Source organism: Rhinolophus sinicus, linkage group LG10, assembly GCF_036562045.2.
Source record: "Rhinolophus sinicus isolate RSC01 linkage group LG10, ASM3656204v1, whole genome shotgun sequence".
Taxonomy (NCBI): Eukaryota; Metazoa; Chordata; class Mammalia; order Chiroptera; family Rhinolophidae; genus Rhinolophus; species Rhinolophus sinicus.
The window spans coordinates 5,304,053-5,319,837 of record NC_133759.1 but is presented as its reverse complement, the minus strand read 5'-3'; the positions used below and the strand labels follow the sequence as shown (position 1 = coordinate 5,319,837).

At 41.7% G+C, this 15,785-nt stretch overlaps 1 protein-coding gene across 2 annotated transcripts in view; it reads right to left on the bottom strand.

Moving 5' to 3' along the window:
* The window catches only part of DCAF1 (DDB1 and CUL4 associated factor 1), a 74,562-nt gene that overhangs the window by 25,368 nt on the left and 33,409 nt on the right, over positions 1–15,785 (bottom strand). Inside the window, exons 13-22 of one of the 2 annotated variants that reach the window (XM_074312257.1) lie at positions 13,216–13,340; positions 11,002–12,265; positions 10,202–10,400; positions 8,836–8,918; positions 8,226–8,310; positions 5,509–5,742; positions 4,519–4,612; positions 3,947–4,051; positions 3,650–3,723; positions 3,029–3,130 (exon numbers count right to left, since the gene is read on the bottom strand). In XM_074312257.1, the coding sequence (XP_074168358.1) occupies positions 3,029–3,130; positions 3,650–3,723; positions 3,947–4,051; positions 4,519–4,612; positions 5,509–5,742; positions 8,226–8,310; positions 8,836–8,918; positions 10,202–10,400; positions 11,002–12,265; positions 13,216–13,340 (2,365 nt within the window). Of the gene's footprint in view, positions 1–3,028; positions 3,131–3,649; positions 3,724–3,946; positions 4,052–4,518; positions 4,613–5,508; positions 5,743–8,225; positions 8,311–8,835; positions 8,919–10,201; positions 10,401–11,001; positions 12,266–13,215; positions 13,341–15,785 lie in introns of those variants that run through there. The other variant, XR_012489556.1, reaches the window with a different exon arrangement.

Genomic DNA, 15,785 nt, shown 5'->3' with positions numbered 1-15,785 from the left:
GAGGTTTCGCAAAAAATTAAAAATAGAGCTGCCATGTGACCCAGCAACACCACTTCTGGGTACTTATCTGAGGAAAACAAAAACACTTAATTCAAATATACGCACCCCTATGTTCATTTCAGCATTATTTATAATAGCTAAGATATGAAAGCAACCTAAGTGTCCATCAACAGATGAATAAATAAAGAAGAGGTGGTACATATATACAATGGAAATATTACTCAGCCATAAAAAAGAATACAATCTCACCATTTCTGACAACAAGGATGGCCCTAGAGAGTATCATGTTAAGTGAAACAAGTCAGAGAAAGACAAATACTGTATCATTTCACTCATATGTGGAATCTAAAAACAAAAAAAAAAACAGAAACAAACTGACAGATACAGAGATCTAGGGGAGGGGTGTGAGGGGATGGGCAGAAAAGGGGATTAAGAAGTACAAACTTCCAGGTATAAAAGAAGTCACAAGGTGTACTGTACAGCACAGGGAATACAGTCAGTAATACCATAGTAAGTATGTGTGGTAACAGACGACTAGGAGCCGTATTATGGTGATCACCTGGTCAGGTATATAAATGTCGAATCAGATGTTGTACAACTGAAACATAATATTGTGTGTCAACTATAATTAATGTTTCTTAAAATTATGCCAGCACATAATTGCCAAAACTATTCAAAACTGCAACCCAGATGGTCCTTCAGTAGGCGAGTGGACAATAAACTGCTCCATCCAGACAAGGAAATGTTATTCAGTGATAAAAAGAACTGAGCTATGGAGCCACGAAGAGACAGGGAGGCAGCTTCAATGCATTCGGCTAAGTGAAAGAAACCAACCGGAAGAGGCTGCGACTGGAGGAGCCCAGCTAGACGACACTGGGAAAAGGCAGAACTATGGAGACGGTAAGAAGATCAGGGCTTGTCGGGAGGGGTGAGGAGGAGGGATGAATATGCCGAGCAGAGGATGTTTAGGAAGTGAAACTGCTCTGTATGACACTGTAACGGTTGGTACGTGTCATCACACACATGACCAAACCCACAGAATGTCCACCACCAAGAGTGAGCTGTCCTTTAACTATGGACTCTGGGTGATGAGTCAGTGTAGGTTCATCAACCGCTACAAACGTGCCCTCTGGTGGGATGGTGGCGATGGGGGAGGTGGTGCATGTGGGGACAGGGTGTACATGGAAAATCTCTGTAACTTCTGCTTGATTTTGCTGTGAACTTTAAACTGCTCTAAAAAATAGTCTATTCAAGAAAAAACAGATATTGTAACTGAGGATGTCATTTTCAGTCAAGTGCTTTACGAAATATTCCCATGGTATTCAACAAGGATGAGAACTATACTCACCTGTGTTTAAGAGAAGCAGGACTCACCTGTGTGTGAGGGGAGACAGAAAAACAGAACTAGGAAACTGTACGTCCCTAAGAGGACATCCCACAGAGGGAAGCTCTGAAAGCATGGCACCCTCGGGGTCAAGAAGCAAACCAGAAGAAGGCTCTGCTCTGATCCCATAGTGACTACCAACCCGAAATATATACAAGAGTGTCCTTTCCTCACTCTGCTCAGAAATCCATTTCTGGGTATTGTGAATCATTTCTGAGCACTAATAAAATATGTGCTTGGCCAGTCAGAGCATTCCAGTGGAGATCAAGGAGCACACAGAGGACTGGTAGGTGAGGCTCTCGTTTTAGCATTTTGATCGCAAGTCACAGAGTAGGCGACCATTCGACATGGAGGACAAACTAGTGGTTCATTTCCTGCAAAGCCCAACTGTGGTACACACACGTAAATCGCAAAATGACCTAACAAAACACCCTTGCTTATCAGTACTAATTCCTGTCAGAGAAAAACATGAGTTCTTCACCCATAGTATTAGACTTGTATCCAAAAAATACTTTTAAAATTACCATTTTCAAAAAGTGTTGCTTTTTAAAAATTCTTTTAAGTCTTAAGTATAAGCTGTCTGGGAACGAAGCTAACAGAAAACTATTCCATTAGCCCGAACCAGTGCGCGTGATTTACCAAAGAGTAGGGGAGGGATGAGGGTAAGAGAGAGATGGCAAAGCAAACAGAGGAAAGTGTGCTTCTTCTCGTGTTATGGTTATCCCTATCCTCACCCAGAGCACCTCTGGGTCTTAAAGAGGAGACAAAGCACCAACACTAAGCAATACTCCAGAGGAAGAAAAATCAGAAAATGAATCCAAGATCCAGAAAAACAGACATTTGACCTCCTTTAATATCTGCAACAAGAAAGGAAAATCCTGGTCATTCATTTTCAACACTGTATTACCCAGCAATAAATACTTCTCAGATTAGACGAAATAATTTGGCCTGGAGAGTGTACACTTGGGAAAGGAATGTGGTTATGAGCCCAGTTAACAGGAAAGGTCGGCCGAAATGCTTCAGAACTGATACTGACACACCACACAGGCAAGCACCTAACATAATATGACCATAATTTAACACCCACAGGAAAAGGAAAAGCAAAGACTCTATGGGACATGATACTATCTACCCACATTTTATAAATGTTTAATTTCTCAAATGCGTCAAAATCTTCTCTGTATCTATAAACTCCACTCTTTACTCTGAAAACAGACTATGCCATAAAACTGAGACAATGCCAAGTAGAAGTTTTTAAAGGTTAAGCCATTTCTATGATCTCAGCAGAGTGACTTTTCTGATTTGGATTGCCACTGGAAGTATGGGAGCTGCTTATCTTGAAGCCACATAGGGCGGGCATTGGTCCCGAGGGTGCACTCAAGGAAATCTCTAAAACAAAATCGGAGATTGCTAACCTACAAATTAATTTACAGTGGAACTCATGGGACCATCAGGTACTGGTTAAAGTTTTGTAATAAAATCTAATTTCTTCTGAGTTTCAGTGATCAAGGGCACATGACAGGCCTTCAGAATATGCCAACAGGGAGCAACGGCTCATCTTAAAAAAAAAAAACACAGCAAAAAGCAGAAGAACATGGCCTCTACAAAAATGGTTCAGCAGAAAGCAATCTCAGAACCACTGACCTGGTCTTCCTCTTCATCCTCATCCTCCGCCAGCCGCTGCCTGCCCACTTCATACAGCCGGCACACGGTGTCCATGTTTAGAGCATCCATGCTGCTTTGGTTCTGCAACGGAACACCCAGTCCACAAGGAGAAGTCAGTTTTCAGGAGGCCCACACCCAAACCTCAGCTCTAAACGGCACCCATGCACCTTGACCCTGGAGCTGTGAAAGCTTCCAAAGCCCACAATTCTTGAACTGACTCTGAAAAGGGTATACGTAGGACACAGAGAGGGAAAGGAAAACAGGATGAGAAGGCTTGGGCGGTGAGGGATATAGGCACAAGAGAGATCCATCCTTGGAACAAACCTGTCTTGCTCTGGCGAAAGATCCAGACACCTCTAAAAAAGGGATGACGTGTGAGCCCTGGATAACAGGAGACAGGACCCTCCACACTGGTTTTTACTGGCATTCTTTACTATTCTCTTATACTGTGTATCTCCCACACCCCATCAGGAGAATCGGTTAGCAATAATCTACTACGAGGAAAGCATCACCTTAAATGACACAGCAGACAAAACGTCTGTAGTAAAGTCATCCTAAACACCCCAACACAGCAGCAGGACTTCTGCCAGCTCCCTTTACCTCAATGACAGCAAGGTAGCAGTCTTTGGTGTCTGTGCACAGGTCAAAGATGTTCCGCTTCACATCAATGGTCGCTGGAAAGAGAAGATGACAAGACTCAGGACTGGACTATTGCTGTGACCTTATATCCAGCAGCTTTTCCTCTAAAGGAATTCAATGTGATTGTTCACAAATATTTCCATAACTCCTCTGCTTCTCAATGAAAAATTATAGTCCTCCCAGAAAATGGAGGATCTTAAATAAGGAACACCAAAATATGACAAAATAATCAAGGTCTGCCTGCCCCTTCGCGCTTACCTATCGGTTTGTAGTCAGTTGCATTAAATGTGCGGAAGGATGACCCAAAAGGGCTTTTCATCCTCTCTTCCATTAAGTCGTCTTCATCATCTGCCTGCAACATAGCTAGTTGGGAGGGAAGGGGAAAGAGGACGGGGAGTGAAACACTATTAGAATCAGAAATCACTCCTATTCACAAGGGTCCTCCCTGCACATCCCAACTAATTTGGCAAACAATGTCCTCTACCTCTCATCTAGCTCCCAGCAAGTGTTACAGGGGAAGGCTCACATCACAAGACAACAAATGACAAGCTTCCTCTTTAAGTTCATGATACATATGGGAAATTACTGCATGAAATTTCTTTCTATACAAGACTTATTTACTTGTTATTTTCAAAGCCAGTGGCCTTTTACCCTAAATCAACATTACTTTCATCTTCTGTCACCATTTGTGTATCATTTTTATTTTTTATGCTACAACTTTCAAATGCTTTCCAATTCACATTTGAGAGCATTTTCCAAAAAGGAAGTGTCAAACTAAGTGAGGAGGGAGCGAAGGGAGAAAGAGAATAAGGAAGTAAAAAGTTTATTACCTCCATACATCACTGTCCCCGTGTGGTTGAACACCACACGACACTGATCCAGAGCAGGAACTGTGTGTAAAAGATGAAAAGTGCGAAGGTCCCACTAGGAGTGGAGTGGTCAAGAAAAACTGTTTTACACAAAACTTCTGATATAACCTCATGGGAGAAATTCTGAAATATTACATTCTACTCCTCCTGCTAGGTGTTAATGTTTTAAAAGTCAATGAGGGGGCCGGCCCGGTGGCTCAGGTCGTTGGAGCTCCGAGCTCCTAACGCCGAAGGCTGCCGGTTCGATTCCCACATGGACCAGTGGGCTCTCAACCACAAGGTTGCCAGTTCGACTCCCACACAGGATGGTGGGCTGCACCCCCTGCAACTAACAACGGCAACTGGACCTGGAGCTGAGCTGCGCCTTCCACAACTAAGATTGAGAGAACAGCTTGACTTGGAAAAGGCCCTGGAAGTACACACTGTTCCCCAATAAAGTCCTGTTCCCCTTCCCCCAATAAAAATCTTTAAAAAAAAAAAAAAAAAGTCAATGAGATGAAGGTAAAATAAAGGCATGTAGAATGCATGTCACTGAATAACATTCCTGAAAATCTCCTACAGTATCCTCATATCCATGAAAGTTACATGATTTCCCTTCCTCTTAATAGCAATACTTTATTTTACTCTTATGTCTAGCAACCGATATCTATATGGCAAAAGTAAAATCCTTCGGAAGATAGATAAAAGTCAATTCAGCACTTGGGGAAGTGGAATGCAGGAATAGGGTCACTTTTCCCAACACAAAGAAAACATGCTGGTAAAGGCACCAGTAATTACCAACATCCACACAACTGCAGTGGAGAGTCACTAACACTTCATCCCAAAGAAGAGGCACCAGGTTATTACCGGTGTGGTACTTGTGTGGATATAAACAGGTATTAACCGAAAAATAACTTATTTCTGCATCACAAACGAGATAAACGGAAAGTAAGATGCGGGTGTAAAGGATACAATCTCAGTATTAATGATGACCTCCAGCCCATTCGGATGGAAAACACCACTGATATTCATGTTGAACTTGTCAAACTTGTGGATGGCCTGTGCGGAGCGGACATCCCAGAGGACGCCATCATTTAAGACAAGATCATCTGTAGGATTAAAGGTGGCACAGTTCCTCTTGTAGTTGTTGGCAAGATCTGGGTTAAACAGAGTCAACAGCTTGTTGCCAGTCTGAATATCATAAATCTTTAGAGAAGAAGGGGTGGGAAGAGAAAAATCAGACCAATCCATCCATTGACAAATTCAAACAGAAGCTGTGTAAATATCACTCCCATGCTTTCCAAAACCCACCAAAATTACAAAAGCCCTAATATTAAAAAATAACAGGAAAGTAGGAAGATCGCACCCATCCAAGCAAAGTTTAAGTGCTTTGGTTCCCATTCAAGGTTTGAAAAGTCTCCACAAGTAAGAAAATGAGAAGTGAGACTGCAATAGGGATAAGAAAACCCTCTTCTTCCCTTCCCCCTTTCAAGACACAGAAAATGTTTCTAAGACTGAAACTGAGACATTCTGCATATGGATTAAACAACAATTACACACAGAATACTCTTAAGGGTTACTTTTTGGAAGAAGATATCAATGAAATATCCTTTTCCCCTTAAAATCTCCCAATGTACATATTCTGGCTCTACAATACTAAAAGTTCCAAAGTCTACAATGTGCATCCCACGCAGAGACCAGATCTTTCCCATCGGCTGACAGACATGCTGTAATATTTCCAATCTTTTTAAAAATCCTCCTTTAACATAGGAACAAATAAGGAGACACCACAAGGAAACAATTAAACAAATCCAGGTCATGGGACAAGACAACTAGCCTGGTCTCTTCAAAAGTCAGTGTCATGAAAACTGCAGAAATGGTTCTTGGCTTTAAAACATTAGTGAGACATAACAACCAAATGCAATATGTGAATCTTGGCTGGATCCTGGTTCAAAAAAAAAACACAAAAAAAAAACATTTGAAACCAAACACATCAGGAACAATTGGGAAAACTGAGTATGGAATGGATATTAGATGGTATTTGGGAATTACAATAAATTCCTAAAATCTGATCATAGAGTGTAATTATATAATAAATAGCCTTACTGTTAGGATATACATGCTATAAGACTCAGGGATAAAACATCATGATGGTTGCAACTTTCAAATGATTCAGAAAAACACACAGGAAGAAAATATGGCAAATTATTGAAGAATCTAGGTGGTACGTATATGTACTACTCTTTCAACTCTTCTATATATTTTAACATTTCCAAAAGAAAAGTTTGGGGAAAACTCTCCCTTCACCACCTGTGTAACCCTCTCAGGATACTACCCACTTTAGAAGACTTGTCTATACTCAGTGTCTCCACTTCTCTCCTCCTGCTCTCTCACGATCTCACTATAATCAGATTTTCACCTCAGTGCATGGAACTAGCTCCTGACATGGTTAAACCATGACCTGCATGTTGTTAAATCAAAGGCCACCTCTCAATTCTCATCTTAAGCAACTAATCAGCAGCTTCCGACCCACTGGCCAGTCCTTTCTCAAGAGTCTTCCCCAGGCTTCTAGGGCTCATCGTTTTCCTGGGGTCCCCTGCTGCCTCACTGCCACTCTCTTTGGTCTCCTTCCCAAGTTCCTCTTCACGTAGCGACTTCCAAATATCGGCATGTCAGGACTCAGGCCCTGCACTTCGCTAGCTTCCTGAATGACCTCATCCAGGTTTAGGGCTCTGATACTATCAACATGCGGACAACTCCTCTATTTATATCTCCCACCCCAGACCTCTCCCTTCAACTCCCAATCTGTATATTCAACTGCCCACTCCCAACTTGAAGGTCTAAAAGAAACACCAACTTCACGTGTCCAAAAACCACAGGGCCCAGACATATCACTTGTCATCACCTCCGCCATAGCCACCTGGGCCGAGCCCCGCTACCGCTCACACGTGTAGGTTGACACAAGCCCCTCCTAGCTGGAAAGCCTGCTCCTGCTGCTCTCACAGAAAGCAGACTCACACTGTAGGGCTTACATCCAGTCATGTGTCCTCTGCTCACGCTCCGGAGCCCTCATGTCACTCAGAGGTAAACCCTGCCGTCCTAACCTACAAGACACTACATGAGGTGGCTGCCCCACAAAGCTCAAGTCTACCCTCTCCTCTCCCTCTTACCTCCCAAGTAAGAGCGTATTCCCTTCCACTCCCTCTTTTAACACTCTTCCCCCACGTATCTGCATGACACCCACAAGTCCTTCAAGCAGCTGCAGAAACATTAACCAATCAGTGACAGCGACTCTCCTAGATAAAACAAAAGTGACTCATGCCACTGACAAGCACTTCCTACCTCTTACCTTGCTTTCTTTTCTTCAGCACCTACTACCTAATATTGATTGTCTCCCCAATGAGGCTGTATAAAGGCAGAGACCTTATTTCATCTAAAATTCCGTATTTTAAAATATCTGCTGTGTTCACATCTTTCTCAAATTGCCAGATTAAGTTCCTATTGGGTCCTTTTACATTTTTCCCATGCAGCTTAGAGCTACTTTCTTACCCTTCCAGATTCTAACTGGAAAGAATATTGCTGAGTCATTGCTAGTCACCCATAGGATTTAAGTCCTCACATTCAGTCCAGAAAACTTCAGTAAGAACGAATCGGCGTATCAGCTTGAAAGCAGTGGATGCAGTACTTACATGAGCAATGTCTCCTTTTGTGCCTATGACCCGATCTTGAGAGTGCTTACTGAACTCGACATAGTGATCTTCTGTGAAGGAATGCCTACGGACAGACAGAAGCACTGACGTGACGGGGCTGCAGCACATAACTGCTCAACCAACTGAAAACAACGGTGCTCCGCAGGCTCTAGCCCAACTATACGCACCTGAAGAATCTCAGCTCCCAAAGAGGAAAATATTGTACACTTAAGATTAAAAAGGAAATTCCCTCCATCCAAGTGGATCCAAAGTAATTCATGGGAATTACTTGGTTAAAGAAATAGCTAATGAGGCACATGTGCCTTTGAAATATGCCCAGCAAAGAGTCCAGCTGTCACACTCACCTGTGAGCATAAGAAAATAAACAGATGTGCCCTGTGGAATAGTGAAGGGCCTGCTGTGTGATGGGGATGCGTACACATAGTGAAATTACCCAGGAATTAAGAAAGATGAAATCTTATTAAACTTGAGCCACAGATGAAGAAGAGAGACATGTAGCAATAATTCACAGCATTCCTCTTTTCCCAAAAGGGGAGTCTGATTAGGTAAACTGTGCAGCAGAGAGCAGGTTGTAAAAGTAGATACATACTTCATATCAAATACTGATTTCATTCCCCAAAGTGCAGACAGAGGCTGGCTCCAAGTAGCAGATGTCAGCAGCAAGGACCCGTCCTAAAAGGAGGAGGCCCAAGGGCAGTAACCATGAGTTCATGTAAATATAGACGTCACAATCTGCCATTAGCAGTTTAAAATAAAAGCTTAAAAATACTGTTAGATTATAAAGAAAACAGAAAAACTCCCAGGAACCAAGAAATGGTCAGAAGCTGCTAGGATTTAAGTATATGTACCTGCAGTGTCCTAACAAATAACTACATTTAAGATAGTATTAAATTCTCCTGAACTGGTAACATAAAATACAATAGTTCCAAGGTAGGGGGAAAAACAACTTGGAAAGATATCAAGATGGTTCCTCATTTCTTAATATGTGGCCATATTCCTCACTCAGGTCTCCTTCATCTGAAATATCAGTCAACTGAAAACATCTGTTAGACTTCTAGCTAGGACTCCTAAAGGTCTTTCAAAGAGAAAACCCAATAAAGAGTGATTCTCCTTTACTCTAAAATCAGAAAAATTATCCTTAACATCTTAGCAGTTCTGACTTTTAGGAACAGCAAAGGTGTCAATTCCATCCACAGAACAGTACTAATAAACTATGACCCACTGGAATCATATAATGTTTATTTTCCTAAAAATTCACAGTACTTTAAGATTTCTGACATAAAAAGGAAATTTTTGTGATCATAGTCGGTAGTCTCAGTTTCCCAATGAGGCAAATTAACTAAATACACACACACACACACACACCCTAGGCCTTAGAACAGGTGACAAACTTTACATAAACAGCAAGATAAATACTTGAGGCTCTGCGGGCCTCTGTGGGTCTGCGTTGCAACTACTCAACTCTGCCACGGTAGCACACAAGTAGCCACAGACAATACAGAAACACGAGCATGCCTGTGTTCCAATAAAACTTTACGTACAAATACAGGCAGCCAGCCAGCCAACAGGCCCAAAGTTCACCAACCCATCTTAAAAGAATGACTGAGGGCCAGCCCAGTGGCTCAGGTGGTTCGAGCTCCATGCTCCTAACTCCGAAGGCTGCCAGTTCGATTCCCACATGGGCCAGTGGGCTCTCAACCACAAGGCTGCCAGTTCAATTCCTCAACTCCCGCAAGGGATGGTGGGCAGTGCCCCCTGCAACTAGAAAACGGCAACTGGACCTGGAGCTGAGCTGCGCCCTCCACAACTAAGACTGAAAGGACAACAACTTAACTTGGAAAAAAGTCCTGGAAGTACACACTGTTCCCCAATAAAGTCCTGTTCCCCTTCCCCAATAAAATCTTAAAAAAAAAAAAAAAAAAGAATGACAGAACAACGTCGGATGGGACCCTTACCCTGGAAGGCTCAAGGTGTGTGATGGCTGAGTTGTGACAGTTATAGCTGGCCTCCTCCTGTCCACTAAACACATTGTAGAGCTTCAACTGCCCTGTGCAGGTGCCAAGCATCAGGAACCGCTCCCGTGCTGAGAACGCACAGCAGGTGAAGCCACTCTCATCCTCGTTGGCTTCCCGGAACACTGAAATAGGACGGAACCTAAGCCAAAAAAAAAAAAAAAAAAAAAAAAAGAAAGAAGAGAGAGAGACACACACAGAGACAATCAGAGACAAAGAATGTGTGGAGACTCAGGAAAAGAAAACTTTGCTAGCAGGATGAAAGAAAAAACACGAGAGCATTTGTTTCAAATGCGTTCTTCCAAAATATCAGTGACCTTTGGAGTTCATTTTCATTTTCAATCAGAAAAAAGGACTTCCACTTACAAGTTTAAACAATATAAAAAATTCCCATGTTTACAACCTGTAATCCCATGACCTTTATGTGAGATTTATAAAGAACCAGAACAGGAGACAACATGGACCAGTACAGAACAAGTTGGGGAGCCTAGAGAGAGCATGTTCCATGGGTTCTTGAAAACATACTAGTTGTAACAAGAACACACAGCATCATATCAATATACTGCCAACAATCACACAAGGAACCCATGGTTGACAAAAGGGAGCACAGTCGCATTGCTCATTTATTCACACGAAGGGACAGTCACTGGTATTTCAGGCCAATAAAGGGCTATCTGAACTAATCACTCTATGCTGACACGGCCCAAATCATTCCAATCCCCAGGGAGATGGCCTCTCCTTACCTGCTAAAGATAAGGTGCCTATCAAAGCATCCGCCATCCACCCCGCCATACTTTGGAAATGATGCCCTGCGGGTTAGCCTTGAGGTAAAGTTTATGGGCGCTTGCCGCCTCTGTTTTGGCTCAGGACATTGGTGAGGAGTAAAGAGAGAGAAAGGTGGGCAGGTGGCAACCGGGTTCTTGCAGCGTGCATGCTGCTCTCTAAGATATTCTGTGATGATGCTGTCCAGCGTAGGTGGGGAAGGAAGATGTCTGTCCAGCTGCTTTTTTATGGCTGGGCTTTGGCTGTAGGCGCCATGGTCTGACTTCTGCCGCAACACTCTGACTTTCCTGCCATTGCAGGGTGATGGTCTCTCTCTGATAAAACTGATCCTACCAATCAGAGGGGAGGTGCCTGCATAAGACGGGCCGGGCAGAGCTAGTGAGCCCTGGGGGGGCCGCGGCTGAGGATGGGCACTGGGGGCAGAGGGGGCAGCGGTACCCACGGCAACGTGGCTGCCCAGCCGAGCTGCAATGCCATTGGCGATGCGGGGAGTTCGGGGAAGAGACACAGGCGAAGCAGCAGCAGTGACTGGGGTAAAGGCAGAAGAGTGGGAGGCAGCAGTCATGGGCAGGTCAGCCTCTTTCGTCAGCACAGTGGCTGTCTCCCCGAGCCCTTTGGAAATGAGATGGTTTCGTATCAACAGAAGCAACTCTTTCTCAGGGAAGGAGATCCTTGACTGGGCAACAACATCTGCTTTCTGCAGTCGTGCCAGGGACACATCAGTGCCAATGAGCAGTGGCTTTCCTGACACCCGTTCAATGAGCTCAGCCGCATACTTGCAGAACTTGACGTGGTCACTGCGCTTGTCCTGCAGCACAGGCTCTTTCATCAGCTGCTGGATCTGGCAGCTGCTGAAAAGGGGCAGTTTGCTGATGATCTGCCGAACAGTGCTACTCCGAGACAGGCCCACCAGGGCCTTGCAGGCAAGGGCCCGGATCTGGTCTGCATCTGTGATGGGCATCTTGATGGACAGTAAGGACAGGAGCACCTTGATGCCGTTGTTGGACTGGACCACATTCCACATCTTGGCCAGGGTGTGCTCGCTACTTTTGGGAGTCTGCGGCAGCTTCCTCCGAGGAGTTCCAGAGATAAATTTGCCAATACTGGAAATTCGGTTATCTGGGCCACACACACAATTGATGATAATTTGAAGTGCTGACTTCTGGATTTCAGCATCATGGATAAAGAACTCACCCTCCGCTACTCCCAAAATAATGCTGATACCTATTGGCGGGAGGAGGGGGGACAAAACATTTCATGTTATTATATTATCCCTCATAAAACTAATGGCCAACTTCAACAGTTGCTTCAGAGTCAAAATTTAAAGTTCTATTCATTTTGTTCCACTTGGAAGGAAACTACCACACTTTTTCTAAAAGTACAAGGAATTATTTGTATAAAACACAATCAGTTCAATTATAATGTATCTTTATGATGCAATACCTCAATGCAGTTGTCAAATAGGGGAATGATGTCAGTATTATATGGAAGTCACCAAGGTTCATGTGCAAATTTTCCTAAGTGAGGAGAGCAAATACAGTGGCACTAAATTAAAACCTTCAGCAGGACACAAAAAGCCCTCAGCCTGGCTGCCACGGTGGCAGCAGAAACTTTCCTGCGATATATGAAGAAAGTTCAAAACAAGTAGCTGTGCCTTGGGCTTTCTGCCCAGAGTGGTCACCCCAGGACCCTCAGCCAGTCACACTACTTTCCATGATCACTTTAGGAGCAGCCCTCATCACCCCTGCTCTTAAGAAAGTGTATTTTCAAACAAAGTGTATTTTCATTTTTGTGTATGACAGCTTTTATCCATTCTGAGCTGCTTGCCGATTACTGATTTTATTAGGGCTCAGATTACAAAGTTGCTTAAGTTTTTTACTCTCCCCAACCGTTTTTCCTATAAAACTTACTTTTAGCACACGACTCTGCAGAGTACAAGGTTTTCAGGAATGCACATGTACCACGATAGCAGAAAGGCCCATACCACTGAGTTCATTAACATGACTCCCTTAAATAAAGCTGTCTGGCATGACTGAGAAGGGACAGACATGGTACCCTCCTACTGCCTTCTGTCAAATACTGCAAAATTAGGTCAGGGAAGTAACCACAACCAGAAGAACAAAGGAAAACAAATCCAGTCCAAGCAGTAACAAAAATGGCAAGGTACAACCTACCTACAGTGGAGACTGTGGAGCCAGCCTCATCTAGTACGTCCACTGATTCTGCCAACTGGAGCTGGATTTTTGGCACAACAGTAAGAATAGCCAGGACATCCAAAGCAAAGCGCACAGTGTCATTCCTGGACAGGAAGAAGAATTAGTCAAAGGGAAATAGGATAAATCCACAGAAACAACACAGTTACAGAGAGAGGGAGACAATGGATCAGAACTACTACCAGTTGGCTCGATCCCCAGCCATAACATCAAGAGAATTTGTAAGTCACCAGGGCATTACTTTCAAAAAACATGAGGATGGAATTTTCACCTATCAAACTAAGATTAAAAACAAAGGATATTCCCCAATTCTGGTGAGGATGTATAGAGATGAATACTCTCAAACTTTTGGTGGGGAAATAATTTAGGGCTCTCCTTTTAAAAAATAATCCTGAAATATGAAACAAGATTCTTATTTTGTTTATAACCTTTGGCTCAGGAATTTCAACTCTTGGAATTTTTCCTAAGGAAATAATCAGAGTACAAACAAGTATTTATGTATTAAGATGTCCATTATCACATCATTTAAAATAGCAAAAGAATTAGAAAATCTACATAGACAACAGAAATACATATTAAGTTACGACACAATCATACGATGAACTACTCCGCAGCTACTGATAACTTTTCAAAGACCTCGTAAAGGACAAGGGAAAAGGCTCAAAATACAACACTTAATGAAACAGAAAACATAAGCTATAAAATTTTAAATGTGACAATACCATGCATTGGCAACAAGGTAGAGAAATGAAAACTCCCATATACTGCTGGTGGAGAAGAAAATGGTAAGATCATTTTCCAAGCAATTTGGCAACAACCAATAAAGATGAAATGCAGATACCCTACAACCCAGGGTGTACACATCATATCCTCTACAGACTCCAAAAGTGGTTCGTGGTACCATTTGATAGCAAAAAACAAACAAACAAAACCCCCAAACACTACATGTCCATCAACAGGAGAATAAACTGTAGATAGAAATACAAGAGTTCAAATAAACATCAACATGTATAAATCTCAAAAACATAAGGGCGGAAAAAGCTGCAAACGATGCATAGAGAATAATATTTATAATAATTTATAAGCACACAGGAATACTATATAATTGTTTATGTACACACACAAATGTATAGTATAAAAAATATGAATGGAAACAATGTACTCCAAATTCAGAAGAGTGTCACTCTGAGGCAGAAAATGAAAAGGAACTGAGAAAGAAGCAAATTAGCAACATGCCAGCCCTGGGTATGGAGTAGTTGTTATATACGTACTTACAAATGTGTGTGTGTGTGTGTGTGTGTGTGTGTGTGTGTATGTACATATGTATATGTGCACATTTATATATTTTGAAATATTTCATTAAAAAGATGAATTTAATTAAATACTATAATCCCAATTATGTATATTTACACATACTATAGAAAAAGGATTATAAAGAAATTAACAGGCTAAGAATAATTTTATTTTCTATTTATAAGGTTTTATATATTCTAAGCAGAAACAAGTAATTTTATTTTTAAAAATAAACTTTTAAAGGATATATTCCATTTATATTTTAATAATCCAAATATGTATTAACCAGTCCAAAAATGTATTTATATAACCTTCTTCATTATCTTTTGAGCTTTAATCATCTTTTAAGTAAAGCTCTCAAAGTAAATATAATAACTTACTTTAATACTTTAAAACAGTGGTTCTCAAAGTGTGGTTAGGGAACCCTTGGGAGTCTCTGAGACCCTTTCAGAAGGTCATATAAAAACTAGTTTCATAATACTAAGATGTTATTCTCCTTTCTCACTCTTATTATCTCATGATGTATAATAGAGCTTTCCAGAGGTTATATCATGTGTGATATCACAAAAGACTGAATACAGAAGCAGATATGAGATATTAAGACAGACATTTTTAAAACTTGCTGAAATCTGGTTTTATTTTGGAAATTTTTCATTAAAAAATGCTAACATGCAATGGGTTCATATTATTTTTAAATAATAAATAAATATTCTCATATTTTCTCAGTTTTAATTTCATATATGGTAAATATCAATAGATACAACACAAAAACTAAAGTTCTTTGGGGTTCTCGATAATTTTTAATACAGTCAAATGGTCCGAGACCAAAAAGTTTGAAAATGGCTGCTCCAAAAGTATCCCCCTAGATTTAATATTCTGGGTTTCGCAAACAAGCTACATGCATCATAAATGAACCTCTCTTCTCTTTATGGCAGTGGGCAAACAGGAAAAGAAGATAAAGAACCACTATATATATACATATATATACATATATATATATGTATATATATATACACACACACACACACACACACACACACACACCTTGTCACTATTTTCTCTTCAGACTCCATCTTTTCCAAAACACAGTCTTAATTCCTTTTATATCCTCCTCCTCTAGAACCCACCCAATCTCCTGATTCTATCAGCTGTACTTTTCTGAGCCTTGTCCTGCTCTACTCTGACTGCTTTTGACTGAACTGTGAAAATCACAACAAAAGCAAAAAATAGTTTTATGT